The 12,311-nt window shown below is 48.8% G+C and overlaps 5 protein-coding genes across 5 annotated transcripts; 3 read left to right on the top strand and 2 right to left on the bottom strand.

Annotated features, from left to right (window-relative positions):
• Positions 1-29: 29 nt before the first annotated feature.
• Positions 30-2,075, top strand: EDB93DRAFT_1113677 (splicing factor, Prp19-binding domain-containing protein). Its single transcript, XM_041448206.1, has 8 exons — positions 30-402; positions 457-527; positions 576-634; positions 685-830; positions 880-1,163; positions 1,217-1,376; positions 1,399-1,467; positions 1,521-2,075. The coding sequence occupies exons 1-8, from the start codon at positions 51-53 to the stop codon at positions 1,868-1,870; spliced, it is 1,491 nt and encodes a 496-aa protein (XP_041313893.1). The 5' UTR covers positions 30-50; the 3' UTR covers positions 1,871-2,075.
• Positions 1,741-6,187, top strand: EDB93DRAFT_42539 (RdRP-domain-containing protein). Its single transcript, XM_041456325.1, has 7 exons — positions 1,741-2,100; positions 2,167-3,744; positions 3,793-4,763; positions 4,819-4,891; positions 4,940-5,053; positions 5,105-5,704; positions 5,761-6,187. The coding sequence occupies exons 2-7, from the start codon at positions 2,167-2,169 to the stop codon at positions 6,049-6,051; spliced, it is 3,627 nt and encodes a 1,208-aa protein (XP_041313892.1). The 5' UTR covers positions 1,741-2,100; the 3' UTR covers positions 6,052-6,187.
• Positions 6,188-6,360: 173 nt separating this feature from the next.
• EDB93DRAFT_1073770 (uncharacterized protein) lies at positions 6,361-8,795 on the bottom strand (the record flags this gene model as incomplete). The annotated part of the gene is made up of 6 exons (XM_041445037.1): positions 6,361-6,497; positions 6,547-7,626; positions 7,675-7,749; positions 7,803-7,933; positions 8,056-8,176; positions 8,231-8,795. The coding sequence occupies 6 exons, from the start codon at positions 8,793-8,795 to the stop codon at positions 6,361-6,363; spliced, it is 2,109 nt and encodes a 702-aa protein (XP_041313891.1).
• Positions 8,796-9,194: 399 nt separating this feature from the next.
• On the top strand, positions 9,195-9,994 carry EDB93DRAFT_42285 (proteasome maturation factor UMP1-domain-containing protein). Its single transcript, XM_041456319.1, has 5 exons — positions 9,195-9,358; positions 9,408-9,563; positions 9,615-9,716; positions 9,766-9,859; positions 9,915-9,994. Exons 1-5 carry the CDS (start codon positions 9,356-9,358, stop codon positions 9,974-9,976), a joined length of 417 nt encoding a protein of 138 aa, XP_041313890.1. The 5' UTR covers positions 9,195-9,355; the 3' UTR covers positions 9,977-9,994.
• Positions 9,995-10,230: 236 nt separating this feature from the next.
• Positions 10,231-10,968, bottom strand: EDB93DRAFT_1074231 (uncharacterized protein; the record flags this gene model as incomplete). Its single annotated transcript, XM_041445081.1, has 3 exons — positions 10,231-10,303; positions 10,364-10,599; positions 10,657-10,968. 3 exons carry the CDS (start codon positions 10,966-10,968, stop codon positions 10,231-10,233), a joined length of 621 nt encoding a protein of 206 aa, XP_041313889.1.
• Between the last annotated feature and the right edge of the window lie 1,343 nt (positions 10,969-12,311).

The following is a 12,311-nucleotide window of genomic DNA, read 5'->3' as shown; positions in this document are numbered from 1 at the left end:
GAGATTGTTTGTCCTTATTTACGCGTCCATAATAACTTGAACTTTCCATCATGTCAACTGTACTTGCGACCCAAGTTCGCAAACACACATCAAAGCCAACGCGTGCAGCAGGCAGATATTGGAAGGGTAAAGCACCGAAAGGAGCTGCTGAATTTCCATCCGACTCAGATGAAGACGAAGAGGAGCAGCTCGAGGTTCAGGAAGAAGGAGATGTGCTCATTGGTGGGGAGCAAGACATTGTCAAGGAGGATGAGGATGAGGAAACGACGCTGCCAGTGAAGATGGAACAGGGTAGAGTGGTGAAGACGATGAATCTCACTCTAAAGGATGTCAATATCTCGAAGGACGGCAAGGTTATTGTCGCGGGACGAGAAGAGTCTGGACGGACCAAACTGGAGGAGGGTTCGTGACATTGTTTTTGGTCTGACTCATTTTTCGTGCTCAACGCTGCTATAGATGTCGTGTCGGAAGAGGAGGAGTCGGACGAAGCACCAGATGAAGAAGAGGATGAAGAGGATGAGAGCGAGGTACGTTTACTCAAGGCATGTACCATGTTTTTTTAAAATTATGTCTAGTCTAGCGAATCTGAGGAAGAAACCTCGAAACCATTATATCGACCTGTCTTTGTTCCGAAGTACGTTTCAAACACACTTTCGTTGAGTCATTTATTCACCGACCCTACAGACGAGGTCGGGAGACGATTGCTGAGCGTGATGCAATAGCTCTAGAAGCAGAGGAAGCAGAGAAGCGGAAACAGGAAATTGCTGAAGAACGGAAGAAGCAGAGTCATGACCTTGTCGCAGAAAGTATACGACGAGAACTATTGGAAAGTGCGTTCTCATCCGTCCGCCGCGATTATCATACTTATATACCTTGAAGAGGAGAAGGAAGAGGTAATACCTGATGTTGATGATACGGACGGCGTTGATCCCACTGGGGAATTTGAGGCGTGGCGGTTGCGAGAGCTTGGACGGATCAAGAAGGAAAAGGAGGAAGAACTTAGACGTGAAGAGGAAAGGGAAGAGATTGAGCGGAGACGTGCCCTTCCAGAAGAACAACGCTTGAAAGAAGATCTTGAACGGGCTAACAAGTTACGAGAAGAGAAGCCTAAAGGCCAGCAGAAGTTCCTCCAGAAGTACTGGCATAAGGGTGCTTTCCACCAGGTTTGTCGCACTTGTTTCATATATGTCCTCCCATCATTTTACACGTTGATTAGGATGAGGAAATCCTCAAACGACATGATTACACAGAAGCAACTGAGTCTACGGTAGATGTCTCGATGTTACCCGAAGTCATGCGAGTCAAGAACTTTGGTAAACGCAGTAGAACCAAGTACACCCACCTTGTGGATCAGGACACGACGCAGGGGACCGGAGGTTTTGGAGGCGTTGGTTCTAGTGAAAACAGGAGGTCGATCCACGGAAGGGGGCGGTTGTTTCTTATGTGGCGGTCCGCATCTCAAGAAGGGTGAGGACATGCGTGTTAAGGGACATCCTATTAAACTCAATCTTTTTGGGCAGACTGTCCTCAAAATGATCAATTTCCTCCAGGAGCCCGCAGTTCCTTGGCGTCTGGCGCTAACGCGGCCACTAGCATATCACGCGCATGGGGCGAGCAATCATCATGGCGAGACCGGCCCGACGATAGAGTTGATCGTCGCCGCTCAAAGGAGGGAAGGCCGAGCCGGGGGGACTTCTCCAGCGACGATAGATCGCGAGAGAAGAATCACGATTACCGCAATTCTGGAACTGGGCGTCGAAGATCACGGTCAAGGTCACCTTATCGTACTCGTTTAGACCATGATAACAGACGGAGAGCACCGGATAGAAACCATGATGGTTTTAGGCAGAAAAAACGGCGGCTGGACTAAGCGCACTTCTTTTTCTACCTGATAGCTTCGACCTGGTTATATATCGAGTGGTTGGTAGGAAAGGGTTCCACAGGATTTCACGTGATGGACATGCTGTGATTTATTAATATCCCTGATCAGGGACTTGGACTCACAGCAAAGTACTAGTACTTATATACTAGTACTGCCGATGGCCAGCTGATAGTAATCATCTTTTCCCAATCATATCCCATTGATACCAATCGCACAAGGTGAGTACTGGCCAGTGAGCGATCCCAGCTGGAAATCGCACTCCGTATTGACTTGGACTGTGCTAGATGGAGATTTTTATGAGAAACATCGCCTTTGCAGTTACCCAAGAAGATTTGACGCTCGAATTTGCTAAGATACTTCACAAGCCCCCGTTCCCAACCGATTCCCCTCTTAATTTTGAAGTTCAACTCTTCTACAAGACACACCCGAATGGAAAACGAGGCATCCTTGCTCTCCCCACAACAGATTCTGGCATATCTCTCTTGCGTGCTTATGGTGACGCAGGGATTGTCGTCAAAGGCCGCCAAATCCTCCTCAACAAGAGCACGCAATCGATCAACAATGCCCGTATCATGAGATTGAACACTGTTCCATGGGTCGACCCAGTGAAGCTGCGAGAGGAGAAGGAAAGGCTTCTCCAGCAATCGAGGCCTTTCCCGCTCCTTCGCTACTCATTTGGGCGCTTCAATCGGGATAATTCTTTTTCTTCAGAATTTAGCCTTCCTGGTGTACCCAATGTCTCCTGTGATCTGGAGCGTCGGCAGGTGCGCTTCACTGTCACGCCTCATGAAGATGACAGTGGCGACCTCTTTTGGGGCGCCCTTCGTTCGACGTCTATCGTGTCCTATGCGCAACTGAAAATCGCAGCATTAGTGGGTAACCAGGATGATGATACCCACATTATTTTCATTCGTGCCGACGCGCCCCCGGTGTTCTCCATGGAGAATGAGGTCAATGGAACTAATAATACAAGCCCTCAGCGTCTGGCGGGCTTGACACGTCATCATCCTATGCCTCCCGGCAGCCATAGTCTGATGCTGGAGTTTAGCAGCCAATCAGATGCGGAAACATTCATGTACGCATGTCGCAATCGCCTTCATCTGCGGTACTCCCCAGTGCCCCATGTTCGGATCCACGACCACACTTCTAATAGCAATCCTGTCGAAGAACTCCACGAGTTTCTCTCCGAGATACCATACGAGCTTGCGTTCCAGGTAGAAAAGACCGTTGCGAATTTTGTTTTTACCCCCATGGAAATATTTTCGTTGAAGGAGGCAATCACCTCATTGCACACTGAACATGGCCCTGATGCGCCACAAATCTTCCAGTCCTTTGCATCCGAGTACGAAGAACACAACGCAAATCGTAAACCCCGCCGCAGACGCCGGGCACGATGGGCTGCCAGTCGAGAGGATTTGACTTCTCTTCTTGGCCAAGTCATCCACGAGTTCACTAGAGAGCATCAAAGGCCCCTCCGTCTTCTAGCTCCACCGCCACAGAGCGGTGTATACCAGTCTTACCATCTGATTCTAACGCCGACACGGCACATCTTAGAAGGACCTCTCCCCGACCAGTCCAATAGTGTCTTGCGCAAATACCAACACCATGAATGCTTCCTGCGCGTTACTTTTCAGGATGAGAATAGATCAAAGCTTCGTCGGGACTTGGACTCTTCCATTACCGAACTTCTGAGGGAGCGGTATCGCCCGATTCTGCTCAGAGGCTATCGCGTTGCTGGACGCCAGTTCCAGTTCTTGGGATATTCGATGAGTGGTCTGCGAGATCATTCGGTGTGGTTCATGACACCCTTCACCGATGATAGCGGTACACTGCTGGATGCAGAATCAATCCGGCAGAACCTGGTGAGTCGCTGATTGCCTCGATCGACTCTGACTGAACGCAATTGCTAGGGCGACTTCTCTAAACTAGTCCACCAACCCGCTCGTTTGGCTGCAAGGTGGTCTCAAGCCTTTTCTGGCACCGATCCGTCGATGACACTTCTTCCCGAAGAGATTGATTATAACTATCCCGACAGAAAATCGCCCTCTGGAAACGTTATGACAGATGGGTGTAGCCCCATATCGGTCGGTCTAGCAAAGGACATATGGAGGTCTTTGCAGAAAGGCAAGAAGCGACCCGCCAAGCTACGCAATACTCCATCCGCTTTCCAATTTCGTCTCGGTGGCGCTAAAGGCATGGTCGTCCAGGATCCGACACTCGAAGGCAACCTTGTTCGCCTTCGTCCATCGCAGATTAAATTTGATGCACAGGAGAACCTCACTTTTGACGTCCAATCGACATCAGCGAAACCAAAAGCGATGTTCCTCAATCGTCCGCTCATTGTACTTATGGAGTTCTTGGGAGTGGATACCAGTCGAATCATTGAACTGCAGGACGATGCAATCACCAAAGCTCAATCTGTTCGATCGTCGTCCCTCGATGCCTCGAAAGTTATCCAACAACATGGACTGGGAGCATCGTTTCATCTACCATCTCTCTTCAGAAACTTGGCGACTATTTTGCAGCTAGATGTTGGAAACACGGAAGAAGAACCGTCTCAGTCACAATGGGCAAGCGAGCTCATAGAAAGCTCCCTGCACTGCATCGAAACGCACATCTTGCGGGAGTTGAAGTATCGCGCACATATAGAAGTGCCGGGTTCGTATACCTTGCTCGGTGTTTCAGATGAATGGGACTGCCTCAAGGAAGGAGAAGTTTACGCAGTCGTGTTTGATGAAAGGACAGGATTGAATGAGCAAATCCTGGGCCAGGTCGCCGTAACGCGGAGCCCGCAGATTCATCCAGGCGATCTGCAGGTCGTGATGGCTGTAAACCGCCCAGAGTTGGCACACCTGAAGAATGTTATTGTGTTTTCTTGCGAGTAAGTCCTGTTTGATGGCTTGCGACAGACACATGCTGACTCACATCGTCAACAGGGGTCAGCGAGCGCTTGCGTCATGTCTGGGTGGTGGTGATCTTGATGGCGACGACTTCAACGTGATCCTTGATGTAAGCCCGAGTATTTCAATACACTCTGCACGTCTGAACATTCTGCAGCCGAAACTGCTGCCAACGCATTACAGTCAAGCAGGAGAGTATCAGGCATTACCCATCAAAAGAACAGAAGCCCCATGTGAGATTTCTGATATTGTGGATTTCGTATTTGACTATGTGAGCCCCATTTGGACTTTCAATGTCTGTAAAATGAATTAAGAAATGTAGATCGAGGCGGACCTTGTCGGTGCCATCGCCATACAACACCTCAGGTTTTCTGACCTGGAGGATCCAGGTTGTGCGGAGTGCATGGAACTCGCGAAATTAGCATCGCACGCAGTCGATTTTCCGAAGAGCGGCACACCTGTCAACTTCACCCAACTTCCGAGGTTCAAGTCAAGGAATCAACCAAGGCCTGATTTTCTTGCCAAAGAAGGCGCTGATCTCAACAGCGACCAGTACTATAATAGCAAAAAGCTGCTCGGACAACTCTACCGTCGTGTACCAGTGAAGAGGTGGATTCCTCAAGAATGGAATGAGGACCACTCTCCATCTGATGGAGCTTCTGTGGAGGACGCGCTCTCTGGCGTGGCCCTCCGTAATCTTGGTCTTTCGGGATTAACCGAACCAACTCAAGAGTTAGTAGAGGAGATGACATATCTACTCGAAGCCTATTGTGAACAGCTGCTGGTGATCGGGCAGTCGCACACAATTTTGAAAAACAAGGACAGTCATGTTTCGGAAGCAGAATTGGTGAGCGGGACCATCATGGCAAATTGGTCCGACCATCATCGTCGACGAGACGCAGTCACTGCGATGAACTTGCAGGTAAGCCTAGTGCTCAAACGTGACATGTGCCGCAAATGCCTAAACGATAATCTCAGACGCGTGAGCTCGTCCGTGCGGTCAGGGCAGAGCTCCTAGTTAAAGATTTGGCGGCATCCGAGACAGAGATGTATGATGAAGAGGATGATTACGATGATTGGACCTTCCGCGAAGAATTTGATGACACGGAACAGCGAAGTATGGGAGAAACATTCAAGCGCTCTTGGGCGGCGTGGCGTGTCGCGGAAGATACACTCCAAGAAGAACCGAGGATGTTTGGAGCTCAGAGTTTTGGTTTAATTGCTTTGGGCAAAATGCTCGAGATTGTGAAGGCATCTTATATGATGTGAAGGGTCGAGTACCAGAAGCTGGCCTTAAGTTTGTACCAATTCACTGCGCACAACGGAGTTGTATATCATGAGAATTTATGCGAATAACCAAAGTCGTTTCTGTAAAATTCAAAGCGAGGTCACAGTGGGGGATTGTGACAAGACTCTGAGCGCGTATTCATGATATACTAAAGAATGCAATTAAAAGGACTTCCAATTTTCATTGACACATTACAACTTGAGATATGCATGAGCTGATTTCAAAATATGTAACCTACAATAACAAGAAAAATTACTCGACGAAGCGAAATAATGATTGGCAAAATATGATCACGCATCCAGGAGTTCTCTGGGCATGTCCACGAAAGCAGCAGCACCGTTTCCAATCAGCGCAAGCTGCGTGAGAGACGCCGCAGTATGGCGGTATATCCTCTCCAAGGCCGGATGAGCAGGGCGCCCTTGCGACACTACAAGAAAAATGAGAATATAATCGAATCAACTCGAGGACAAACTCACGCAAAATAGCCTGGTTCACTTCTGTTGCAAGACTTACTCTTGCTCCCTGCCCCGCCACCTCCGCTGCATCCCCACCGGCTTCAAGGGGATCCTCAAAAGCCACAACCACACTTGTACGCTTGAAAATAGCGCGCATCTCCGGGCGGTCTTTGTACTCTGATTGCAACTCCTGTCCGTACGCAACCGCACGCTCGAGAGCGGTCCCATACTTGGCAGCAATCACACCTGACAAATCCGAATGCGAATAAGAGGCGAACGATGCCTTACGCTTGCCTTTGATAGGGATTGCACTGCTGCCGCGACCGAAACCGTTCGTCGCTCCAGTACTGGAGATGTCTGCCTCATCGTCGACGTCCATCCCCATGCCTTCCGAAATTCCTTTGTCTTCTCCATCGGCCTCTACATTCATCTCTGCATCCTCTGCGCACATCCGCTTCTTCAGTTCTGCCGCTTCCAATACAAGCTCCACAAATTTACGGCATCGCAGTTTAAAGAGCACGAGTCCTGCATCCGCATCAAGCGCTCGAGGGAAGTGTGTTCGTGTGTCGGACAGGGCAGTGTCGACATCACCAGTGAGTACGGCACGCACGATACGGGTACGGATCTCGATATCATCCATAGGTGCAGGTGCAATTGTAGGTGTTTGGGGCACGTCGTCCATATCCATGATCTGATCATGGTCAGACACGCGACTCGTGGAAGACGAAGGGAACGTGTTTGACAATCTTAATGTTGACATTCCTCCTCGAGCAGAACACTGCGCCTCAAACGCTCGCGCTGTACGTGCGTATCCGTGATGCGACAAGTACGAAAGAACAAGGTCATTGATCTGGGACTTCACGTGGGTTTCTGCGGTGGATGTCGTTGAAGTAATATCTTTGTCACTGTTAGCTACTGGCCACGTCCAAGGCGCAGACTGAATGCGCGACCATGTGGTGTTTCGTTGTTGAAGCACGTGATCCTCGATGTCAAACTTGAATGGGTCTTGGCCGAAGTTAGCCCGCACTGATTCTCCGGGATGGCAAAGCCCAACTGCTGGATAAATATCACAATCCTTGCCGATATTATCGAAAACAGAGCCTGTGAGAATTCAGAATAAAAGAAGTCCTCGGAGGGAAAGATGCGCACCAAGTAAAGCACCGTTCTTTGTGTAAAATGCGCGGTTCTGACTAAAATCGATACCACAACCAATGACATCTCCGGCTAATTAATACAAAGTGAGTTAATTGTTCAAGTGCATCGTGAAGTAGACAGACCTCCAAACTGGGGACCATATGGTGTGCCAGTCTTCTCCGCCGCAAACGACGACCCGTCATCACCGTGATATCCCCACGAGTTCTTCTCCCACCCCGGTAGGCGAGTCAATTTAAAATCGCGGCTCACAAGACTACAAAGGGATGTCAGCGAAATAATTTTAGAATATCGAATTTAATCGGACCCAACACTAATATGCCTGAATTTGTGTCTGAGTACATAGATACCACATATTTCCGTGCACCAGGCACTCACCCCTTGTTGCTGTTTGTCTTGCTGGTGACCTCTACCTCGTAGTAGTATATGCCGCAGGCAGGAGGAATAGGGAAGATCGTATGCGCAGCTGCGGCATCTTTGTCAGAGTTGCTTGGAGAACCTGTTTCAATGGTTGTAACGTGGTTGGTAACTCTACTGCCTCAGTATTACTGACCTTGATAGGTAAGATCCCTTCCGTCTGCAGAAACACTTAACATAGAACTTCGATATTCCTCACACCACCTAGTTGGAAGACACAAGAGGGCGGATGACATTAAAGGATTATTCTCTTGCTGTTGTCGAGAAGGCATTTCTCCTGGAGGGATAGTGTCTTCTTCATCGGTATCAAAGCTGGGAGATCTCTGTACCCTCCTCCTTCCGCCAGCATACTCAGTACGGGCGACCGCAAGATCAGGCTTCGGTAACGAGAAAAACTGAGAAGGAGTGTCTGTCTGCAAAAGCTGCCGCAGCGCAGAATGGTCAAGGTACGCCGGGCGAGGAAAGGGTGTTGTGTCGGGAGGGAACGGACCTGCACTCGAGTGTGCCATAGCTGGTCTCTGAGCGCTAGGCGCCCTAATACCGGTTGCACTGGATCGACGAGCACGAGAAGGTGGAGAGGTTGGACAAGTGGTGTCGACTCTAATCACGCGCGGTTCATAGTATATGTGCGCTGGTGCAGCTCCTGTGCCTGAAAGGAGTGCAGAACTTGGCTGTGGGAATGATCGAGCTGTCGAACGCATTGGGGCGCTTGATGCCACCGCCATAGAACTGGATCCACGGATGCTGCTGATACCTGTAGTAGGGTTACGTTGTGGCCATCCCGGGTTCACAAGGCGAGGACGGGACTGTGGGGAAGGTGCAAAGGGGATTGATATGACTGACTCGATATTCCGAACGGGTGAAATGCCTCCCCGTGGTGGAACGGGGATGCTAGATGACCTCGCGGGTCTACCACTCATATTGGAGTGTAGATGACGTTCCCAGCACAAATGGAGGGATAAGTAACGGGCCTGGGCTATGCTAAAGTTTTGTATCCGATAACTGTATCAGCGATGCAGTGACAAGTGAATTGGAGAAACACACATATGATGGGCGTTGACGACAGGAAGCTTAATGATTCGTTCGCAAGCTAGCCTACTTATAGGCACTCGAGACCATCGTCACCGACTCTAGTGCATCAAAGGTCACGTTTGTGGGGAACGTCACACAACGTGACATTTAGTTACCCTCGTGATCACTCCCTTGTCACACTGGCTACGCGTCCTTATTATTACTACGCACTTGCTTTCAGACCACTACTATGGTGCGCATTCATATCGTTCAGTTGGCTGATAAAACTAATTTAGCTATAGGAACCTTCATATCGCATTATTCCACCTTCACAAATCAAAACTGCGTCCATAAATGATACTGCAGGCAGTCTAGGCCTCCATGACACCCTCCAGTATGGAATCCGTAGCATTGCAACTGAGACGAGAGGAGGCGAGTTCGAGAACCGCATTACAAATGTGTGCTGTCAGTCTATTATAAAATGTGTTTCTTTCTGATGGCGTTCATAGTGGGAAGAGACGCAGGACAACGCGAGGCTACACATGCTGGCTAATCTCTACGGTCCCAGTGTACCTATGAGGTTGCTTATGGAACGCCAGATTGTGTCTGCCGTGAGTATTGTCGCGTGTGCTGAATATATGCAAATTGAATACCTTTCAGAGCCCTCATATGCCTGGCATGCCGCAGTCAAACATACATCTCGACATCTTGATGGGTCGGGATGAGAGTCTAGACCCCAGCGACTTTTTCCTCGGTGCGTAATTTTCCAGATCCTCAAGCGATCCGATCTGACTGAGAGTATCTCATAGGCATGGAGAGCGGTCCGCCGTTGAGCATTCACAACGAGATGGAAAAGAAACTCCGACTGTGATCTTAGATTGTTGTAATACTCACTATCCCGTAATGTCACAATTTCGAAATCTTGCCTGACAGCGCAGGAGTGATGTCAGTATGAAAGGTGAGTGGGAAGCTCAGATGAATGCTGTCATCTATGCATTGAATATATGTGAGGTGCGTATGATAGGGATACACTGAATGTGGTGTGTAGATAATAGTAATACTAACAGATGTTGTGAAGCACAGAAGAGTACATTTAGTAGTGATAGATGTGCTCCATATGCAATACTATGCAACAGTGAATGACTCTCCACATCCACATGCATCCTTAATATTAGGATTGTTAAAAACGAATTTGGAACTAGGAATCCATCATGTGAGTTCTGCAGCGAAGCATTACCTAAAACAGTGAACGACGCACCTTAGCGCATCCTCCTTCCAGTCCATTTCGCTGCCTATTATTGAGAAAAGTGCCTTGCTGTCTATGAGCACCTTGATCCCATCTTGTTGTACCACCTCGTCAAACTTTTCCGGCTTCTCCACATAGTCAAGGTGGTAAGACAAGCCAGCACAACCCTTGTTTCGCACACTTATACGAATTAATTGTGGTGTCGGACTATTGAGCAAGCCACGCAGCCGCTGTATCGCAGTCGGTGTCTGCAACGAGTGATCAAACTTATTGGTACACATAGAATCCATCATATCAGCACATACCATACTTAATACCGCCTTCGTGGACCGAATAGTTGGCCGCGGTCGTTCTACCTTTGGTATAGGTGGTGGGCGAGCAGCTACCTGCGGAGAAGCTGGTTCGGATGATAGCGACTTTGCAGTGGGTACGACAACAGGTGGTGAATCTTTGAGAGGCTGCTTTGCATCAGAGCTGGAATGCGCTTCCAGTGGTCTCTGAGTTTGAGAGCTTAAGGCGGACATCATTGCACGACGATGAATGGGATAGATGGTGGATGCACGTATTGAGTGAACGACATTGTGTGCTGAACACGAACGACCTAGTGAAGACAGCATCGTGGGCGGACGGTTAGAATGAAGAAGGGCAGTCAGCATCTTTCAGGAAAACCGATGTGCTTGGTCATCTTACATATGTCCAATCACCACAACCCGATTTTACTCTTGTCACGTGTTAGTTGTTCAAGTTGTAATTTAAGTTATCCGACTGGTTGATCAACGTCAACGTCAACACCGAATTCTTTGCCTCATGCGAGTCATGCCCCATCCGTACCCTCATAGTCACGCTTCTCATCGCTATATGAAAAGTATCACACATTTACTATAACTCATGGTTAAATGATATCTCATAATCATTATCAAAGTATGGCCTGGGGTACTGCAGTTTTTTCAAAATTGGCAGGTGCCATCAACGAGAAGCAGGACCGATTCGGCCCAAGTGCGAGACCGACGCCTCGATATGGGGGCTTGGTAACCTATTCCAAGACTGTTGTAAGCCACTTTACCTTCCCCAGCGGGCTCCGCCGCAGAGAATAGGAATATGTAGTATGTGGACAGCCAGCCAGCTGTGTATTCAAGGGCGTTGCCTAATACTCTGTTGATGACCTTGATGCATTTCAGACAGGCTAACAAAACATTGTTAATGTAAACAGCTGTGCCGTATAAAACAGACTTGCATTTTCCCTATAGGATCTTGTGGGTTGCCATGCCTGCTCGGAATACACTGTCTCCAACAGCTGTGCTGTGTGCTGCTCAGCGTAGCAGCACCGAGCTTGTGATTTATTCTCGTGACGCCGGCCAATGTGTCAAGATTGCATAGTATGTACTTTGTCTGTTTCTCTGCATGGATGCCCACCCGTAATCGCCCAGTCCAATCTCCAGAGGCTTCCGCATCGTACCAAGCGGAATCGCAGCACACTTACTGCGACGACGCTGTTTCTGGGAGTGTTTTTGTGGCCTCGCGCACGAACATCCCACTCCAGTACGATTTGTCACTTCGACGATTGGCCACACACAGGTTGTTTGTCACTTTCAAGACCACCGCTGCAGATTTTTTAGTACGTTAATCATGTTTGCTGCTTCCTACTATTTGCTTCATTATTTCCAGTCAATCTCAACAAGACACGACACATGGCACTACTCGAATCATCGTATATTGACTTCCCGACACGAGGTAATTTTTTCACTAGACTCGAAAGGCATGAGTCTCATCCTTCCCTAGTTCAAGGAGACGTTCCGAATATCGTGCTGTTTCTTACTGCATTTCGATCTATCATTGCCAATTCACCACCTGGTCATGCTGAGATCGTGCCATATTTCATGAATTATCTTGGCTCACGCTCCTCGATGCACCCGCGGCCATTTGTCCTAAACGGAAGCCTATCACCTCCCTTTATCGGTGA

Source organism: Suillus bovinus, assembly GCF_016758785.1.
Source record: "Suillus bovinus strain UH-Sbo-P2 chromosome Unknown EDB93scaffold_1, whole genome shotgun sequence".
In the NCBI taxonomy this organism is placed as follows: domain Eukaryota; kingdom Fungi; phylum Basidiomycota; class Agaricomycetes; order Boletales; family Suillaceae; genus Suillus; species Suillus bovinus.
Note: the sequence above shows the minus strand (reverse complement) of the source record. Positions and strands in the feature narration are given on the sequence as shown.